Genomic DNA, 21,017 nt, shown 5'->3' with positions numbered 1-21,017 from the left:
TCACAATTTCTTCACACATCTATCAAATTTTTAAAATTATCACTTTTACTCTCTCCATAAAAAGTTACTTTCGAAATATATATTTCGAAAGCTTTATGAAAAAAAAAAAAGACTTTCCAAAATTTGTGGAACATTTTTTTAAATGAAATTGAGAACAAAATTTACAGAGCGGGTTTCCGAAATGCAATTTTCAAAACAAAACAAATGAAATATATTTCGGAATAAAATTTTTAGAATATATTTTTTAAAATTTATATAATATCTTTCGATATAAATTTTCTGAAACATTTTTAAATGAAATGTGTTTCAAAAAACACTTTCCAAAACACAACATTTCCAAAGTAGCTTTCGATTTCCACATTTTTTTTCCCCTACAGAGCTTTTCCACTCTTCATATGCAGCGGCGTCGTTAATGACATAGTGGCAATGATGATAATGGTAGTGGTGAACAGTATTCGAGTCGTTTTCTCTTACTTTGAGGGTGCAGTTAGTAATTGTGTAATTGTGGGAGTGCAGGAAGCAATAGTATTGATGTATTATGCAGAGTGACAAAGATACTGCAGTCCGTGGACCACACAGATGTTATTTGGGGAAAAAGGTTACATTTTCCATACAGAAGCTCTATTTATTGTCACTTGCAAAGCTCTATTTATAATCTACCACACTTTCAAAGACCGGCACAATATCTATTCTGAGCGGAGTAAAAACAAACAGTGATACTGTAGGCTTGAATCTTGGATTTGTTCAAGCTTACTTCTAAAATATTCTAAGTACCCACGTCCACTGTTCATTCATTTTGTTAGCAATTACTTTTCCCTTTGTATCTAATGACAGAAAAGATGAGCTGTGGATTATTTTTTTCGTTAATTAACAAACAAGATAGATGTGTGAATGTTTTCAGTTTTGTAAAATTGTGTAAAGAATAATCGAGGCTTTCAAAGAACCAAAATAAGTCATGCGTTGCTGCATTGCATTGCCAAACCAAAGAATTTATATTCTGATTTCAGGTGCAAAGCACTTGATCATTTGCAACTTAATCTTCCTTTCAGGAAGAAAGATGGTACCTCTGAAAACTTAGTCATCTCTACGAAAGCCATGGAAAGACATAAAAATTTAAAATCTCACAATACTACTTTCTTTTAGGGGAAACTTGAGTGGAAATCTTTCTGGGGCAACTCTTACAGCCAACATTATGTTCCTGGAGATTAAAATCAATCTACTATTTCAAAACTGAAATCAAGCAAAAGTTTTGACCTCTCAAGCAGACCCTGCTTCTGTTCCACTCTCGTTCTCTTTACTGTCCTCCGAGATTTCAGTGTTAACTTGTTCTTTTTGAGGTGCTTCTTGTTCAGGCTTTGCAGGTCCAGGCCCAGCTGATACCTTCACCATTGATGGACGTAATAGACGGTCACCAAGTTTAAAACCCTTTCTGAATTCTTGAATTATGATCCCATCCTCAAATTCAGCAGAATCCTCACGCATAATTGCTTCATGTAGCTTTAACAAATAAAATGAAAATATGATTCATCAGAAAAACTAGTTCTCATGACTCTAATGTTCGATACTTCAGAAACAAACAAAATAAAATTTCTAGACAACAGAAACATTGTGTCTAGTGTTTCATTCAAGGCTGTAGCTCACACAAAAGTTTTGAAACAAAGTATCATCCAACCAACCAGCTGGAAGTAATTCTCTAACTAATATTATGTGTTGAGACGAGATTCTCAACAGATTTTGCTAAAACATTTCTCTTGATATTTTTTGTTATGTAGTTTTACACTCACCAAGTTGGCTCGAAACAATCACGAATTGCTTTGGGTTAAAAGCGTGTCAAGGTCTTCAGGAAACCTGAACAAGCTTGATAAAGTGTTTGAAAAAGTTCATCAAGGACATGATTGAATTTCGAGCCAACAGGTTTGCGTGCCTGCATCAATCATAGATGACAGCATTATGCCATAAAAAATGTAATGGAAGACTGGAACCAAACAAAACATGTTTTCTTAAACAAAAATAAGATATTTTTCATGGAGGAAACAAAATCTAAAATCCATATTGAAATAATCCAAAGACAATATAAATTATATTACAGAAGTTGAACAAAAATTAAGGGCATAGTGCGCCAAAAATAATTGACAGTTATAAAAGTTTGGTGCATTCCAGCCTTTAGAAAAGTTAAATTTCTCAGTTTCATTTTTACATAAAACAGTATCCCCTCTATAATGATAAGATTATTTTCCTTGAAAGTTAGATAAACTTGAATTTAACTACAAGTCTACTAATTGAAATTACTGAATGCAGATTAACTTACCAGTGGATCAAAGGGTGTTCCAACTGTCTCCACTGGTTCAACTCCAAGGGCAGCTAGAATTTCATTGAACTGTTTATATATACTTTGATAGCTGTTAACTATTTTCTCCTCTCCCTCTGTCTCCACCTTAATCTGGGTTTTTGCTCTCTCAAAATTATCCAATACAGACAATAAACTTTCAACAACTTCACCCTGAGCATTTGTGACCAGGGAAAGGCGATCTCTCTCTGTCCTCTTCCGAAAATTGTCAAAGTCTGCACTAATCCTTAGAATCCGATCCTTTTCTATTGACAACTCTTCAGATAAAGCAGCTATTTTCCCTTCAAGTTCTATTTGCTCATCTTCAATGGATTTTAATGACGATTCCAGCTGCGCAATTTTGACTTCATCATTACTAGCCAATGCTTCTTTGTATGATTGAAGTAACAATACAAAAGGTGAAGCAGATGCTTCATCAGCATCACTACCCTCATTGTCACTTGCACTGTCCTTTACGTCAACAGCACCATCTAAAGGGTCCTGTCACATTAGTACATAAGAACCCCCATTATTTTCTTTGTTGAGCTAGTCAAATTACAAAATGTCAATGACGTGTATTCCTCAAGCGTGAAATCTACTAGAAAAGTCTAAAATTGTATGAGCCAAAAAAGGTGGTGTGGAATCAAAACCTTATTGATAAATTCCTACTCCATTTGAAGAGTAATATGTAGTGTAGTGATTAAAAAAAATCAAATATCACTTGATGTCTCTTAAATTAGGAAGAAGAGGTACACATAGTATGAAAGATGACTTCGACAGTGCAAATGCTAAAGAACAAAATAATATAATATAACATGGGGGAAAAAATGCAACGAGGAAGGAAAATTGGAAACATGCTAAATATCATAACTTAACACCTGCCTACAAGGTTGGCAAACTAGATAGTTAAATTAACCTCAAGGAGGAATCTTAAACCAGTTGACAAAGAAGCAACAGCAACGAAAATAATTATAATGGAGCTATCTTCTTTAATTTCAATTTATTTTATTTAATTTTTTTTGTTATTTATTGGTTTGATTTTTTATTATATTGTGTTGATTACATGTTCTACTGACTCACATAATGTGCTTGAGGTAGCAATAAAAAACCAATATTACAGTAAGAGGGTTGTTTTCTTGTAAATTATGACTGCCTAGGACGTTGTAGTTTAATACAAGATGATGTCAAACTATCGAGTTTACATGAACTAATGGAGCTTCCATAGTATAAAAAGCTTTTAATTACTGAGTCAATCCCTAACTATATGGAATTTTCAAATAGGTCCTTAATCATATGATTTCTTTTAATCAGGTCCCTAGGGTTAGTAATCCGTTTAACCATTATCTACCACGGAATATTCCTTATTCCCTCCTTATTGGCGGGATGAAGCCACCAAAAAATGCCAATTTAAGATGGTCAATTTCTGGCTGTAAAAAAATGCCTTGGATTGTCACTTTCTAGTCATTCCAAGCCACCAATAAAGAATAAATAGTTTGTCAACAGATATACTAAAAAATATGTACATTATCAAGACCCAATTCCAAACTTTCTTAGTTAAGAAACCTACTTGAAATTTTAAAATAGTTTAGGGACCAACTGGGCAATTAAACCTATAAAAATTATTAAAACATATCAACAGCAGCTCTGTAATAATGTGGATGCATATAAACACAAGTTCCTAAAGTGAAAACATTTCAAAAGAGCTCATTTTTCCAAATCATTTGAGCCCTAGTAAGAACCCTATTGCCAAAGGGTGAATAAGGAGAAAAAAAAACACTCATTCCAAAGTAGCTAATTCGTGTTTATGCCAATTTACACAATTTTAACAAGATTATCTAAGTTTGTCCAAACTAGAGTTTGATAGCAAGTTAATCCATTATCTCTTTCTACAATCATAAAGTCACAAAAGTATAGAGTTAGAAAACAAAGGTTTGATAATCATAATTTATAATTTCCAAAAGATCAGGTAGGAAAGTGATGAAGTCTGAAAAGTCCCATCTTGAACTACATGTGTCAAACCCCGCCCTTTGTATGGAAGATCCTTTTCCCCAAATACTAGATCAGTATCATCAAGAAGAGTCTTCTTCTTTCATTGTCTACTGCACCAGAAGAACCGGCCATTATCTGCTTAATTTTAATTTCACTCAATCCTTCCATACTCCTCAGCATACATAACCCACTAAACCCTGTATAGATTCCAGCTGGGCAGCATTGCTTACCGAAAAACTACAACATCATACCCTCAAACATTAATTAGCAGCATTAATACTTAAAACCCTATATTCAATCTTTGGACAATTAGAATTGGAGTGACCTCGGTAATTTGTATAATTTTCGAATGTAAAGCTTAAATACGCAAATTTTCAAGATGAAACAACAATTCTGATTAGGAAGTGACAAAACGGGACTTACGGAATTTTATCTAAGTTTAATCCTTATCGCAAACCTCATGTGGACGTAACTTAAAAAGTTAGCCGCAAGACTATACTGAAGTAAGCATTTGAAGGAAACGGGTGATTGATATTACAATTGAAAAAGAGCTAGGTACAATAAACTTCTAAAGACATTTCTAAGAGGGAATAATCGCACAACATAATTAATTATAAGGAAAGCATCAGACATTGTGCCTAATCTACCATAGAATCTTAACACACCCACCCCTCACATTCATGTCACATCTAGTTGATTTTACAGCACAATATCAAGAATCATTTTAACAAATGTCTCCTTGCACCAAACCAGAAAATGCTAAAATTCCGAACAAATATAAAACCTGAAATTCAAAATTGGTTCCAATTCCTCAGCTAATAAACAAGTAACAAAAGAAAAAGGCGTTAGCTAGAGAGAGGGCGATCCTCACCAGAACCTGAACCTCCGGTTCCTGAACCTGTGGGGCCTCGGTGTCGCCGTCAAAAGCGAAGGGCACGAACCTGATGAACCGCAGAGAGGGAACAGGAGGGAACCCCAGGGAGGAGAGGAGCGAGGGTTTTCTCTTGCAGGTAGCGCTTTGTCTGAACGAGGCAACGGCGACTCGCGAGGGTTTCGGCGACTTGGCAGCGCGCGGCGGAGGCGCTGGCCGGAAAGTGGGGGTTCTGAGAACAGTGGCCATTAGGATAGAGAGAAACAAGAAATGGAACAGAGAGATAAGGGGCAAGTAAGTGGCGAGTGCACGACGCTTAAGAATTGAAAAAAATGGTGGGAAGGAAACGACCGTTGGATTCGGTTGGGTGTGGCTTAATCCGACGGTGGCGATTGAGTAGTGTTCGTTTTATAGGAAACCCTTGGATATGAAATTTAATATCAAATATCAAATACATAGAACAATCTTGTGTTGCGCCGTCGTTTGTCCATTTTATTTTAGTTTAATAAAATAAAATTGTACAGATTTGGTCTATTTATATTTATATCTTAATTAATAAAAGAATTATATATATATATATATATGGATTTGTTACGAGTTGATAAATAAATAAATAAATAATATATATATATATATATAAAAGGTTTGTTAACTAGGTAAATACCACATTTTAGTTGATAAAAATATCTTTATTCATAAAAAAATATACTTTAAACACATGGATATTTTAATAAATTTAAAATAAAAGAAATAGAAAAAATTATAAATTATTCAAATACTCTTAACCTTAGAATTTAAAATTTATAATATATGAGGGTATTTTTGTCGACATTGCTCCGTCAAGTCTATTGCGGAAAATTCTTATAGGAGTCTAGGCCGTGCCTCAGTCCTAGTGTGGCTGATCATCTTCTCAGACCAACTACTGATTGGTAAGTTATTGTCTCACCAACTAGCTAATCAGACGCGAGCTCCTCCTCGAATGGATTCTTCTTTTTGCTCCTCAGCTTACGGGTTATTAACAATCGTTTCCAGCTATTGTTTCCCTCCCAAGGATAGGTTTTTACACGTTACTCACTCGTTTGCCACTGAAAACACCACTTTCCGTCCGACTTGCATGTGTAAGGCATGCCACCAGCATTCAACCTGAGCCAGGATCAAACTCTCCATGAGATTCCTAGTTGCATTACTTATAGCTTCCTTGTTCGTAGACAAAACTGATTCAGAATTCTCTTTCATTCCAAGACATCACCTCTAGACTAAAATTTGATACACTTTAAAAGATTACATTAGCAAACCTTTTATATATATATATATATATATATATATATATATATATATATATATATATATATATATATATGTAAGGTTTTGCTATAGATACGATTATTGAAAACAAATTCTCCATGCTAGCTATCATATGTGGTTTTTTTGTTGAACTTTTCTATTCAATTTGAGTAGTTTATTTAATTTGTTTATTACAAAAACATTCACTTAAAATATCTTATATATATATATATATATATATATATATATATATATATATATAAAAGGTTTTGTTATAGATACGATTATTGAAAACAAATTCTCCATGCTATTACTTCACAACTATCATATGTGGTTTTCTTTTAACTTTTCTATTCAATTTAAGTAGTTTATTTTATTTTGTTTATTACAAAAACATTCACTTAAAATATCTTATGTTTATATGCTTTATTAGACTCAGGATTTGTTACAGATGCTTAAATGAGAGTTTTTATTTTATTTATATTTTGGTATCAGAAAAATATGAGTCTATTTTTTCTTTTTTCCATTGAACAAATTACAATGTAGATTGGGTGAAAATATTTTGCATTGTATAAAAGGCAGCAAAATAAGCATCTTAGTTGATAAAATCTGTTATATATTGTTTTTTTGTGCTCCAAATTTAAATACTTTATTGAAGCAAGAGGTTGCCTTGTCTAATTCTATTAACTTACCAATTTGTCCACTGTTATACAATTCAATTATGCAGTTGCTGTTACTGATTTGTGTGCATGTATATCTCTTTTACAGGATGATGTGACTGTTGGTCAAGCAGGTCTGAATACTTTGTATTAGGATGCACTATGAAAATAGGGGAATTGGCAGACCCTTTGTTTAATGTTTTTTCGTTTATTTCTGACTTTTGAGAGCTCTTACACACTATTATTAGGACTTTCAGAAAGTTTAAAATTAGATGTCCAGTAATTGATTTTTTATACAGCGTATAAATTGATAAAATAGATTTGGTAAAAGATAAATGAAATATAACTTTCATTTAGTTTGATGAATTTAAAGAATGAAAAACTTGTATTATTTGATTCATTGTTAGCTTTTTTGCCTTTTAATTTAACTGCCATAGTTTAGTTTATTCTATGAAATCTCCAATCTATTTCACATTCTATGCATTTGATAAAATTCCAAGGAGTTTTAATTGTTTTTGCAATCGTATTTGAATAACATTGAGACTAGTTCCTCTTGTAGAGATAACACAGACAGATAATAGAATAAAACAATAATATACTGCCATGTCAAGGGACACAAATATCTCAAGATTAACAAATATTTCTATCATTTTAAGCAAACAATTTTAAAAAAAATATTATTAGCTTTAACTGATAAAAAGGGCAAGAAAGAGAAACAATGTATTAATATTTGGACACAGTTAATCTTCGGAACTTTTGCATATAAAAGAAGATGAATTCACCAAACATAATTCAAAACTACAACCTAACAAGTCAAAATTTGATGCTGAATGATAGAGGTGTGTGGGTTCCATCATATATTTTACAGTCAAATGATATCTATTCTTTATTTTTTTTCCTATCATAACATATTTTTGTAAGAGAAATCATTTATTATTGTAAAAATATATTTTAGAAAATTTTAGATATTATTTTCATGTATTTAATTTAGACTTAATACCAAATGTTCGAAATGGTTCCAAATTTTTTTTGTTCAATGTAGTCCTAAAGAACGTAATTTGTGTTCAATTTAGTCCTTTTTGCAAACGTCGTTTAAATCGTTAACGGCCAGATGTTCAAATGTGCAATTAGTGAATAAGATGTGATTTTTTTGCTGACGTGGACACCCTAAGGTATAGTGAGGCGCATTTATGTTTTTTACATAAATGATCGTTCCCAAACAGTCAAGTAGTATCTATTTTTTATCTCTTTTTCCTATCATAACATATTTTTGTAAGAGAAATCATTTATTAATGTGAAAATATATTTTAAAAAATTTTAGATATTATTTCTATGTATTTAATTTATTATATTATATGTATTTTGTTGTTATTATTAAAAAAACAATCTCATAATTTTAAGAATTTGTTTCGTAGAATAGGTAGTTCTTTGTATATATATTTTATTCATGTAAGAAAACAAACAACAAAAAATATATTCTCTCGGAGTTTTTTTTATCTTTCGAAGTAGGTGATTGTGTGATATAATTATAGTCTTTATTGTTATTCAATCTTAGAATTATTTTGTATATCCCCATTTTTGTGTGATCTCAAACATCATCATCCATCTTCGATTTTTGTGCCTTAATTGCACAATTCTATAATGACTAAAATTAGAAATATAGCAAGTTTCAAAGTATGGAAGAATTGAAAATTGTTCATTCAGTTTGTCGATTGAATGAAAAAAATTATCTTAAATGGTCTCAACTCATTAGGACTATTCTAAAAGAGAAAGGAAAGGTCAACCACCTCATTGATGATGCCCTTGCGGAATAAGATGTCAGATTCAAGTCATGGGATGAAGAAGACTCCATGATCATGACATGGCTATGAAACTCAATGGTTCCATAAATTAGCAATACATGCATGTTCCTCACTTTTGCGAAGGCTATATGGATTGCAATAGAGCAAACCTACTCTGAGGCAAAGGATGTTGCCCAAATTTATGAGGTGAAAGTAAAAACAATTGCAACCAAACAGGGCATTAAAATTGTCATACAGTATGCTAATCAACTCAAATCTTTATGGATGAAATTAGATTAATACAAGGTGAAGTGTTTTGAAGATTTAGAAATTCTAAGAGAATACATTAAACAAGATCGGGTGTATGGTTTCTTGGTAGGCCTAAACCAAGAATATAATCAAGTCATAATCCAAATATTAAGCAAGGAGAAGGTTCCTAGACTCAACAAAGTAATGATAATTATTCAAAGTAAAGAAAGCATAAGTAATATAATGTTGAAGACCCCAATTGCGGATAATTTAATTATGATTGTTGAAGGAGCAATAGCCATGGCTGCATACCAAAAGAAAGTAGATCTCTTCCCATAACAAAGAAGAAAAATGAATGAGTTTCGTACACCTATTACAACAAGTCGCGTCACACAAGGGACAAATATTGAAAGTTACATGGAAAACCTCAAAGAAAAGATTTGGGACACAAAGGAGGCCTTCTAAGGAGAGGGGTGCAAGCTCATGTTGCTGTTAGTCCTGAAAGTTAAGAAGGATTTGTCCAACTCAACCATAAGGAGTTAGAAAGATTAAGGTTCTTTCTTAGTAAATTGGAAAAACCCACAGGTGCGTGTTCATTGACATACTCTGGTAAGTTCCCATTTTCTTGTAGATTTAATTTCTCAAATACCCCCTTTACTCGTTATTAGATACTAGACTTTGGAGCCATAAACCATATGACATCATTCCTAAACACTTCTCCATATTCCCTATGTCCCAATAAGAAGAAAATTTTTACAACTTACGGAACCCTCATAAATGCAGCTGGATAAGGAGATGTCTAAATAACCCCAACCATAATACTAAAAAATGTTCTTCACGTCCCCAAATTATCCACAAGTTTGATATCTATACAAAAACTTACCAATGACCTCTTATGTAATGCAGTTTTTCATAAAAACTCTTGTATATTTTAGGACAAGAAGTCAGGAAGGACGATTGGACATGCTAAAGAATGACATGACCTTTACTAGATGGAAGATTTGAGGTTGCCCATTAAGAGTCGCTATCTAATATCTGAATCATCCATGTCCAATAAAGAAAAAATCCACTTGTTTTATTATCGTTTGGAACATCCTTTATTTTGAGTGATAAAGTTAATATTTCCTTCCTTGTTTAAAAATTTAAATTTGGAACATCTTCATTGTGAGGTGTGTGAGCTTGCCAAACACAAGCGTATACCTTTTCCTATCAGCAATAAAGTAAGCATTTCTCCTTTTTATCTTGTTCATATAAATATATGGGGTCCCTATAATATTCCTAGTACCTAAGGCAATAAATGGTTTATAACCTTTATAGATGATTGTACAAGGGTAACATGATTTTTCCTTCTTAAACACAAATTTGAGGTCAACCCTATTTTTCTATAGTTTGTTTCAATGATTAAAAATCAATTTGGGGTTAATATAAAAATAATTAGGTCTGATAATGCCAAAGATTACTTCAATCATACTTTAAATTCTTTTTTTCAAAAGGAAGGAATAATCCATGAATCCTCATGTGTAAACACACCCAACAAAATGTGATTGCAGAAAGGAAAACTAGGCATTTATTAGATAAAACTAGAGCACTTCTTTTTTAAAATAATGTTCCAAAAAGATTTATGGGGAAAGCTATTCTCACAACTGCTTACTTGATTAATAGATTACCATCTCCTCAAAAAGCCCCATGGAAGTCTTAAAATCATTCTACGCACATATAATCCATAAAATAACCTTTCCAAAAAGATTTGGGAGGAAGTTATTATCACTACTATTTACTTGATTAATAGATCACCTTCTATTTTATCCTCAAAAAGCCCTATGGAAGTCTTAAACTCATTCTACCCACATATAATGTAGAAAATAACCTTCAACCTAGAATATTTGGTTGTGTCTCTTTTGTACATGTTCATAGCAATGGAAGAGGAAAACTTGACCTAAATGCATTTCTTAGGGTACTCAACCACACAAAATGATATAAATGTTTTCATCTTCCATCCAAAAAATTCTTTGTGACAAGAGATGTTACTTTCAATGAACGAGTAAGCTACGTTGACCAATCTTATCTTCAGGGGACACATTAAGAGAGGGAAATGAGCCTTTTATATTACCAAATCTGACTTTTGGACCAAAAACAAAAATTCAAAAGAATACTACCATTATATGTGAAGCTAAAGTTGGAGAGGAACAAGTAGAGGTGAATCAAATACCTCAATCTACAGGACCAACAACTAAACCACATGACAATACAAAGTTTGGGAAAAATTTGGTGTACACACGAAGAGGAAAGACCATTCCAAGATCTACTCATGTTCAAGAATCCAACCCTAACATTACATGAGGTAATTCATTTTGATCCTATAAATTATAACTCTACTACTTTTGTGATGAATTTCCTTCTAAAAAACTAGTTGAACATATACATAATAATTTAGACCTCCCCATTGCTCTTAGAAAAGGAACTCGAACATGCACAAAACAACAACCTTACCCCTTGATAAATTGTCTACCTTTGAAAAATTCTCACCTACCTATAAAACCTTTCTCACAAGCCTGAACACCACAACTACACTTTCTTATGTATCTGAGGCATTAATTGACAAAAAATCAAAACAAGCCATGGACTTGGAGATAAAGGCATTGAAGAAAAACAATACTTGGCAACTAGTCATCCTACACCTGGAAGAAGAGTTGTTGGGTGCAAGTAGGTTTATACTGTGAAGTACAAGGCTGATGGGACTATTGAGAGGTATAAGGAAAGGTTGGTGACTAAGGGATTCACCCAAACATATGGAATGAATTGCTTAGAGACTTTTGCACCAATTGCCAAAATGAACATGGTTAGAGTAATTTTGTCATTGGTAGCAAACCACAATTGGGAACTATAACAATTTAATGTAAAAAATGCATTCCTACATGGGGATCATGAAGAAGAAATATACATGGAAATACCACTTAGGGATACAAGACAGATTGAGGTCAACACAATTTTCAAATTAAAAAAGGCGTTATACGGGTTGAAACAGTCACCTAAAGCATGGTTTAGGAGATTCACCAAAGTTATGACAAAGTCTTAAATACAAACAAAGCCAAGGGAACCACAATTTATTCATTAAACATTCTGATTCAGGGGGAGTAACAATGTTTATGTGGATGATATAATTATTACTAAGAATGATAAAAAGGAACAACAAAGGTTGAGCCAATGTCTTGCTAAGGAATTCGAAATCAAGACTTTAGGGATGCTAAAATAATTTTTGGGAATTGAAGTAGCCCATTCCAAGAAAGGAATCTTCATATCCCAACCAAAATATACCATTGATTTGCTACATAAATAGGTAAAACAGCCTGCAAACTAGCAAATATACTTGTTGATCCAAATATAAAATTAGAAAGTGTAAATGAGGATGTTTATGTGGATAAAGAAATGTATCAAAGACTTATGGGAAGACTCATTTACCTATCTCACACTAGGTCAGATATTGTCTTTGATGTGAGCTTAGTTAGCCATGCACCAATCAAAGGAAGTACATTTACAAATTGCACTTATAATTGTCCAATATTTAAGGACTCCAAGAAGATGAATTTTGTTCAAAAGAAATAAGAATGCTATTCTTGAGGCATATACAAAATGTTGATTATACAAGTTCAACTATGGATAAGAGGTCAACTATTAAATATTGTATCTTTCTTTATGGAAACCTAGTTTGGAAGAGCAAAAAACAAAGTATGGTAGCTAGATGTACTACTGAAGCATAATTTTGAACAATGGGCCAAAAAATATGTGAACTTTTATGGATGAAGATTATACTAGAAGATTATAAAGATAAAGTGGGAGGAACTTATGCGGTTATATTGTGATAATAAATTTAGTATAACCCACAACCTAGTATGATAAAACCAAACATATCGAGGAGGACAAACATTTTATTAAAGAAAAGCTTGACAATGACTTGATTTGTATCTTATATGTGTTCACTCAAAATCAACTTGTAGACATACACACCATAGGATTGAACAACAACAATTTTGAATAAATTATATCTAAACTTTGAAATGAAAAACACTTATTCACATACTTGAAAGGAAATGTTAAAACATATTTTAAAATATTTTAAATATTATTCTAATTTATTTAATTTGTTATATATTTATATCTTACTTTTATTACTAGAATAAAAATCCCACCGGAATTTATTTAGTAAAATAGACACTTCATTCAACAAACTCTTTTACATATATCCATGCATGTAAAGAAACAAACAATAAAAAATATATTCTATCTGCTAAATTTAAGAATTAATATTTCAATATTTAAACAATATATTAATATCACTTATTTCCTATCTTATCATATATGCACATATTTTTTTCTTTTATCCAATTTACTAGATGTTGAAGATAATGTGGATATGTCGAAATATATTTATGGCAACATTTTTATTACCATTAAACATGATTTCAGTGCACTGAAAAGTGTAATTCTTATACATAGAAAGAAACACATCAGAAAAGAGAAATAAATAATTGATTCAATGAAATGGAAAGAGTTAAAAAAAGAAAGGAAAAATCTTAATAAGATGTTTGTTTTAAAGGGAAACAATTTTTTTTTCAAATTCCATGGAATAATGGATAGACTCCAAACAAAGACATGCTGTTAACAGTTCACCTTTTTTTATGCTGTTCAGTAACATCATTAAGTACATCTCTGAACTTAGGTCCACTTTGTATTCCCTACTCCATACCCTTTCCCTTCCTCTCTCACCCTTTTCAATTCAGAGCAAAACTGTTGCTACAACAACATGAAAATGAATAGCAGGAGTAGGTTAATGACCCTTTGGTTTGTGATATCTGTTGCACTTTGTTTCAATGCCAGAAACTCAGTTTCAGCTTCAAAGCAGTGTAATTTCCCTGCAATCTTCAACTTTGGTGACTCCAATTCTGACACTGGAGGCCTCTCTGCTGCCTTTGGACAACCTGGTCCTCCCCAAGGAATGACCTACTTCCACCACCCTGCTGGCCGTTACTGTGATGGCCGTCTCATTGTTGATTTCATAGGTTCTTAACCCTTTACTCTTTCTATGCTTATTTTCTTTATTCTTTCTATGCTTATTTTCTTTATTCACTTTGCGAATTCTTGTTTTAACAAGGGTTTAAATTCATCATAAAGAACTAGTCATTGTGTTGACAGTAACTCTCACATTCTACTCCACCTAACCTTTTCTGCTATTTCAATATAATCTTGCAGTGTCTCAACCCTTTTCTCTGTCATTGCTTTTCTGAGTTCACTTTGATTCTCTCAACCAAATTGCAAAATCAGTACTTTGAGTCTTGAGTATGTGTTTTGTTTGTAGAATTTGGGATCAAAACTGATTGAAAGTTTGGTTTTTTTGAATGATTGAAAGTTTTCTTGACCAAGTTCTTTAATTTTGTTGTGTTCATTTGTATTTTGATCTCTAAAAGCAGTATCTTGAAAAATCCACCGACAGATTCACTGGGTTTTGTCACTCTCCATAAAATACAATTTTTCTAAGGTAATATCTATCACACCAAACATTGCAGTCGTTTAAGATTTCTTTGCTCGAGGTTTTGTTCTTAAAAAGTATACAATATGACTCTTCATATGATTCAGCAACCAAATTTTATTGTTTAATTTAAGCGATTTGCTTTGGATAGAATTGCAAAAGTAAGAGAATCTAAAACGTTGAGTTATTTGAAAGATATATAATTTGATCATTTTAAAAAATAAAGCCATTTGAAATATTATTGTTCTATACTTGGAATTTTCCAATGTAATTTTTCAATCTCTTAGCTTTTTTATGGAATGCTGAGATATTTTTTTTGCATAAAATCCTTACATTATAATAATCGGCATAGTAGCTGATAAGGTTGGCCTAAGTTACGTGAATTTTGGGAAATATGTGTGAAGTTTTAAGTTCTATTTTTTTTTTTGTTTTTTGTTTGATGATGATACTGATAATTTATTCTCACTATCGCTATTGTAAAGAAAACTTTATGGAAACTTTAAGAATAATTCTAACTATTAAATGCATTATTTCATGATAGCAACACATACTTCTACCTTTTCTTTGAAAGTTAAAATAAATAAATCTGACAATTTTTGATGTATTTATTTTATTCCCTTTATCAAACTATTGTTTGTTGTTGAAATTATTGAGTATTTACAGAAAATGAAAACCTTTTTATTTTTATAAAATGCAATATTTAGTGCATCTCTCTCACATTATATGTATATATAATAAGTGATAGACAGGACTTTCAGATACCCTTTGGTGATTATGCATTGTAGCATGTGATGTATGGACCACGCACGCACATCTAACCTCTTTTGTCCCTTTTCCTTAGCTTTGGAAAATGATCATCACAATATAAGAGAAATCAATATAATTAATTATACATGTAATTATTTAATTATATACGTCATTTCTTAAAATAATTATTCATATGACTTTTTATCTACCATAGTAAATAAATATCTTATAAAATATTATTAACAATAAAAGTAATTCTTACAACTGTAGAAATAAATCTTTTAAAATTAAAACCAGTTAAGTTCCATCTAAGATCAACAATGATACAAGATAGATTGAACGGATTAGCTACTTTATATATATATATATATATATATATATAAAGGAGATGCAAATTTGGTAATAAAATTCGGATATCTGATTTTGCAACTAAAAAAACAAGCAAATTAGTATATTAAAAGAGGATACTTTATATTATATTAGATTTCTACAAAAAGTTTGGAACCCTCAATTTTGTATAAACAGGCATAGATTATAGTTTCCAAGGAATTTAAATTAAAAAAGTGTTCTTGATGTTGAGGAATGGTAATTAATTTGACCTTGATTTTTGATATTTGCATGAAAAGCTAAGAAGCTGGGTCTGCCTTACTTGAATGCATTTCTTGATTCTGTTGGGTCAAATTATAGCCATGGAGCGAACTTTGCAACTGCTGGATCCACCATTAGACCTCAGAACACAACCCTTCATCAAAGTGGAGGCTTCAGCCCTTTCTCTCTGGACGTTCAATTCAATCAATTCAGTGATTTCCAACGCAGAACCCAAATTTTTCGCAATAAAGGTAATGCCAACACATGAACCATATTTTCCCTTCTTGTGTTCTTCATGATCAATGATCATTCTTCATCCCTCTTAGGTGGAGTATACGAAACATTGTTACCAAAAGCAGAATACTTTTCTCAAGCATTGTACACGTTTGATATTGGTCAAAATGACTTGGCATCTGGTTACTTCCACAACATGTCCACGGATCAAGTTAGAGCGTATGTTCCAGATGTTTTGGATCAATTCAAGAACGTAATCAAGGTAATGCATGTGATGTTTCTTGTTGCTGATTCAGAAAAGTTAACTTATACAGTTCTTGCATTCTGATACATATTTGGTTTAACATTTGTGGAAAATACAAACTGTTTATAGTAACTTCAATTTCGAGAATAAGTTATGTATAGATGTTTGATTCATGTACTAGAACTACTGTATTCTTGCAAGTATATGAACTAAAACATACAAATATAGGAACTGCATAAAGTTTAATCAGAAAACAAACTAACAGCATGTGCATGACAGATGTTTGTGTATTTGTTTGGTTTTGTTAGTATATATATAATCATGGAGGAAGGTCATTTTGGGTTCACAATACGGGTCCTGTTGGTTGTTTGCCATACATAATGGATCTTCACCCAGTGAAACGGTCATTAGTGGACAAAGCAGGATGTGCAACCCCTTATAATGAAGTGGCCAAGTTCTTCAATCGTGAACTGGAAAAGGTTGTGTTTCAACTCAGAAAAGAGCTTCCCCTGGCTGCTATCACTTATGTTGATGTTTACGCTGCGAAGTACTCTCTCATTAGTCATCCGAAGAAGCATGGTAAACCCTCTGTCTCTGGTTTGGACTTGTTTAGTTTGTGAAAAAAGTGTGGGAAAATGAGTTTGTTTGTTGAATGCAGGTTTTGAGGAACCATTGAGAGCATGTTGTGGACATGGTGGAAAGTACAACTACAATTTGCACATGGGGTGTGGTGCTAAGATTAAGCGTGGTGGGAAAGAGATTCTGGTGGCGAAGCCATGCAAGGATCCATCTGTTTGGGTTAATTGGGATGGCGTTCATTACACTCAGGCTGCAAACAAAAGGGTGCTTGAACAGATTGTTGATGGTGCATTTTCTGATCCACCCATTCCTTTGAACATGGCTTGTCATAGGAATCTTTGAATGAAAGGGTGCTAATATCTTGTCCTTTTTTCTTTGTATCTTTTGAAAATTATTCAATAAAAAATGGCAAAGTATGTAATTGATTATTATGATATGTGAGGCACAGGTGTCGAAGATCAATTTAATTAGTTTTTTTTTTTACATTTTTAGACAAAATTTAGTTTGTTATTATGGATCTAGGCAAATTTTTTTTGTTTACGGAAATGGATAAGTTGTGCTGTCTTTCACATGACTTCAAATGAAGAATTTGTACAGGAGGTGCACAACTTATATACTGTCAAAATAAAAAAGATGAATTTGTGCATCCTGATACGTTTTCAAACACTAGTAATAGATTACGAGCACTTGTAATTAATTTCACAGTATTGAAGTAGTTCAGAAAGGTCACGACTTCACTAATCAATTACTGAAATTCGAATAAAAAGGTTCGGTGATTGATTACAAAGTGTTGTTGTAATCGATTACCAGAGAAAAAAATATTAAAACTAAGTTAAAACATATGAATTTGAATTACCAAAGGAATTTGTTGTGCATAAAAAAGATTCTCATATTTTCTTTATACTCATCTTAAATAAGATCAATTGACAGTGTAAATTATTTAATTAAGTATAAAAGAAACAATTTATAATGAATATGAAAGATTTAAATTCAGTATAAAAAACAATTGATGCAATTTATGATGTAAATTACTTAAATTTATTATAAAGGAAACAATTTATTCAATTACGTGATCCTTTTAATTTCGAATTTCAATCCTGATAATCAATTATAATAGTGATATAATCGATTATAAGTAAATTATAAGTAAGTTGTAATTTTCTTATATTATAATTAATTATAAAAGTTTGTAATCGATCACCACCAACGCTGAAAACATATAAAGGGTAGTGTATAACTTCACTTTTTTTTTGTTGTGAGTATAGAAGTTGTGCACCTTCAAACACTTTGAGTGAGTGTTGACCTTTAAAACTTGTATTAAGTAAAATGTAAAAAATGAGATAAAAATGATGTTTCTCTTGACAATTACCACGTTGTTTCTTACAATCGTAAGTTGTTTTAACCAAACACATATATTAAGATAAATAATATGGTAAATTTATTTAATCCGTGCTTAAAATAATAGAGTCAAAGAATACTCTAACACCCAAAAAGGGGATAAATTTCTTTGTTGGATAATAAAAACAGGAAAATTAAGAAGTGCTCAACTCTGCATGACCATGGGCAAAGAAAGAAGAAAAATTCTTATGCAAGGTTCAGAAGAGAATGGAGTTTGTTAACGTTACGGAGTTGGAGCGCTGAGAGAAACCAAAAGCAAAAAAGTAAAAAAAAAAAACCTAAAAAATCGCGAGAATGGAACAGAGCGTTCTGGAATGTCTGGGCGTTGAAATCATCGGCGTGATGAGTCCGGTGTCGATCTGCATGTTCCTGGTGGTTCTTCTGGTCTACGCCCTCTCCTCGCCGTCATCCTCTGCCGCCACCATCACAACCGCCGCCAACCTCGTCTACGCCGAGAATCCCGCCGATAGCCCAGCGGAGAAGTTCGAGGGCGCGCTCCTCAACGCCGTCGTCTTCGTCGGCCTCATCGCGCTCGTCACCTTCCTCCTCGTACTCCTCTACTACTACAACTGTACCGCCTTCCTCCGCCACTACACGCGCTTCTCCGCCTTCTTCGTCCTCGCCTCCATGGGCGGATCCATCCTCCTCTCCCTCCTCCAGCGCTTCTCCATCCCCCTCGACGCGGTATCCTCCTTGCTTCTGCTCTTCAATTTCACCGTCGTCGGAGTACTCTCCGTCTTCGCCGGCGGGATCCCGATTATTCTCCGCCAAGCGTACATGGTCTGCCTCGGGATCATCGTCGCTGCTTGGTTCACCAAATTGCCTGAGTGGACCACGTGGACGCTCCTCGTTGCGCTCGCGCTCTACGATTTGGTCGCCGTTCTCGCCCCCGGAGGCCCGCTCAAGCTCCTCGTCGATTTGGCGTCCACTCGGAACGAGGAGCTGCCGGCGTTGGTCTACGAGGCGCGTCCTACTGTCGCTACCCGAACCCCCGCCGCCCTAGGATTTATGGTCGCCGGGGTTTCGGATTCTGAAGCTTCTAGAATTGAGCTTCAGGTAGTTTCTAGGGATAATGTAAGTAACAATGATGATGATGACGACGACATTGATGCGAATCATGGTGGGAGCGATGAAGGGGAAAGGTCCCCATTGGTTGGTGGAATGAGATTTGGCGAGGTTGTTATTAATGAGGAGATGTCTCCCCTTGTTGAAATGAGTGGGATTGGGGATGGTGAGGACGCCGAGAGAGTGATGAGGGAGATTGGTGGGGAGAGGGGGATTAAGCTTGGCCTTGGGGACTTTGTTTTCTACAGTGTTCTTGTGGGGAGAGCTGCCATGTATGATTTGATGACAGTGTATGCGTGTTACCTTGCCATTATTTCGGGACTGGGGTGCACACTGATATTGTTGTCGGTGTGCCGGCAGGCTCTGCCGGCACTTCCAATTTCGATCGCCCTGGGGGTTCTGTTCTATTTTTTGACGCGGCTGCTGATGGAGCCCTTCATTGTTGGGACTGCCACCAATTTGATGATGTTTTGAGGTTTTTGAGATACAGGTTTGGCAGGCTAGGCTTTAGGAATGTTCTAGTGGTTTCATGTACAAGGAATTTTTGCATGGAATGATTAAGTAGGATTATATCCATTACAGCAAATGATATACTTGTGCTCATTTTCACAGATAGTGTTGTAACTGATGTTTGAAATGAAATGCAATTCAACCACCCCTTCCATGCCCTTTTCTCTAGAGATTGTAAATTTTAAAACTAAAATGACTAGTTATATTAAGCAAGTCTTCCTTGTCCTTTTGTTGTACATGAGATTTGGAGAGGAAGTTATTATTTACTGGCACTTGCTGAGTTTATCACATCTACTTGAGTGTGTGTATGGACTTTTCGTACAATTTATAGCCTCCATAATGGATATTATCCATCATTTTTTGAGATTAGTATATTTCTTACAAACCGAAAACAATTCAGAAGGCTGTGTCATGTTTGCTCAAATTGTTGACTTTAAGCAAGAGGGTAGCATTGACGGGTGATTTTGTATTAAAGTATCACGTGTACATTTTGATGTGCACGAAAAGGGTGATCTGCATATGTGCTTTTAAGTTGTACTATAATGCACACAAGTAATTCTAAGGATGTATTTATGCATCGCTTACCATTAGTTCTCTGCAGATTATAGACAAAACTTTGCTTACAAATATCTGATTGATTTAAGTCTGGCAGCAGTTAAAGGTTCCTTTCTTATGCCTTTGAGAAATTTGTTTTGCCTCTTATATAGTTCAAAGTTGTTTACTTTGTTGAGAATAGTTTTTAGTGTACTGTGTCTCTTTCTCCCCACTGTTGTTATAAGAATGAAGTGATACTGTATGAATATCAATCAATTTAACTTTTAGGGTCTTGGCCTCCCCGTATATAGACGTTCCAAGTTATATACCTTCTAAATCCAAATTAATATCAATACTATTTACTGGTATTCTACATTCTTAACATATGTCCTTTTATCTAGGTCTTGGAATTGAAACATACTTCATCCTCCCATT

General features: G+C 33.4%; 3 protein-coding genes across 4 annotated transcripts; 2 read left to right on the top strand and 1 right to left on the bottom strand.

Moving 5' to 3' along the window:
• Positions 1-940: 940 nt before the first annotated feature.
• On the bottom strand, positions 941-5,484 carry EMB1241 (Co-chaperone GrpE family protein). 2 transcript variants are annotated; one of them, XM_047297396.2, is made up of 4 exons: positions 5,187-5,484; positions 2,309-2,827; positions 1,785-1,924; positions 1,395-1,497 (listed from the first exon to the last, which is right to left on the bottom strand). In XM_047297396.2, the coding sequence occupies exons 1-3, from the start codon at positions 5,433-5,435 to the stop codon at positions 1,820-1,822; spliced, it is 873 nt and encodes a 290-aa protein (XP_047153352.1). In that variant the 5' UTR covers positions 5,436-5,484; the 3' UTR covers positions 1,395-1,497; positions 1,785-1,819. The 2 variants fall into 2 exon arrangements, with proteins under 2 accessions (XP_047153351.1, XP_047153352.1); XM_047297395.2 differs by lacking the exon at positions 1,785-1,924 and having other exon boundaries at positions 941-1,497; positions 5,187-5,483.
• An 8,369-nt stretch (positions 5,485-13,853) lies between these two features.
• LOC124824888 (GDSL esterase/lipase At3g26430-like) lies at positions 13,854-17,558 on the top strand. Its single transcript, XM_047297397.2, has 5 exons — positions 13,854-14,216; positions 16,057-16,269; positions 16,345-16,514; positions 16,805-17,075; positions 17,155-17,558. The coding sequence occupies exons 1-5, from the start codon at positions 13,961-13,963 to the stop codon at positions 17,415-17,417; spliced, it is 1,173 nt and encodes a 390-aa protein (XP_047153353.1). The 5' UTR covers positions 13,854-13,960; the 3' UTR covers positions 17,418-17,558.
• A 1,023-nt stretch (positions 17,559-18,581) lies between these two features.
• PS1 (Presenilin-1) lies at positions 18,582-20,289 on the top strand. Its single transcript, XM_047297398.2, has one exon. It carries the CDS (start codon positions 18,768-18,770, stop codon positions 20,010-20,012), a length of 1,245 nt encoding a protein of 414 aa, XP_047153354.2. The 5' UTR covers positions 18,582-18,767; the 3' UTR covers positions 20,013-20,289.
• The last annotated feature ends 728 nt before the right edge of the window (positions 20,290-21,017 follow it).

This window comes from Vigna umbellata, chromosome 5 (genome assembly GCF_029865625.1).
Source record: "Vigna umbellata cultivar VRB3 chromosome 5, Vumbellata_1.0, whole genome shotgun sequence".
In the NCBI taxonomy this organism is placed as follows: domain Eukaryota; kingdom Viridiplantae; phylum Streptophyta; class Magnoliopsida; order Fabales; family Fabaceae; genus Vigna; species Vigna umbellata.
This window is presented reverse-complemented; position numbering and strand designations above follow the sequence as displayed.

Excerpts from the sequence above, each read along its gene's own strand:
- PS1 (XM_047297398.2), top strand. The coding sequence starts at position 18,768 with ATGGAACAGAGCGTTCTGGAATGTCTGGGCGTTGAAATCATCGGCGTG.
- LOC124824888 (XM_047297397.2), top strand. The coding sequence starts at position 13,961 with ATGAAAATGAATAGCAGGAGTAGGTTAATGACCCTTTGGTTTGTGATA. Across the intron at positions 16,515-16,804 it reads AATTCAAGAACGTAATCAAG|TATATATATAATCATGGAGG; the intron begins GTAATGCATGTG and ends TGGTTTTGTTAG. Across the intron at positions 17,076-17,154 it reads TAGTCATCCGAAGAAGCATG|GTTTTGAGGAACCATTGAGA; the intron begins GTAAACCCTCTG and ends TGTTGAATGCAG.
- EMB1241 (XM_047297395.2), bottom strand. The coding sequence starts at position 5,435 with ATGGCCACTGTTCTCAGAACCCCCACTTTCCGGCCAGCGCCTCCGCCG. Across the intron at positions 2,828-5,186 it reads AACCGGAGGTTCAGGTTCTG|GACCCTTTAGATGGTGCTGT; the intron begins GTGAGGATCGCC and ends CTAATGTGACAG. Across the intron at positions 1,498-2,308 it reads GAACACCCTTTGATCCACTG|CTACATGAAGCAATTATGCG; the intron begins GTAAGTTAATCT and ends TATTTGTTAAAG.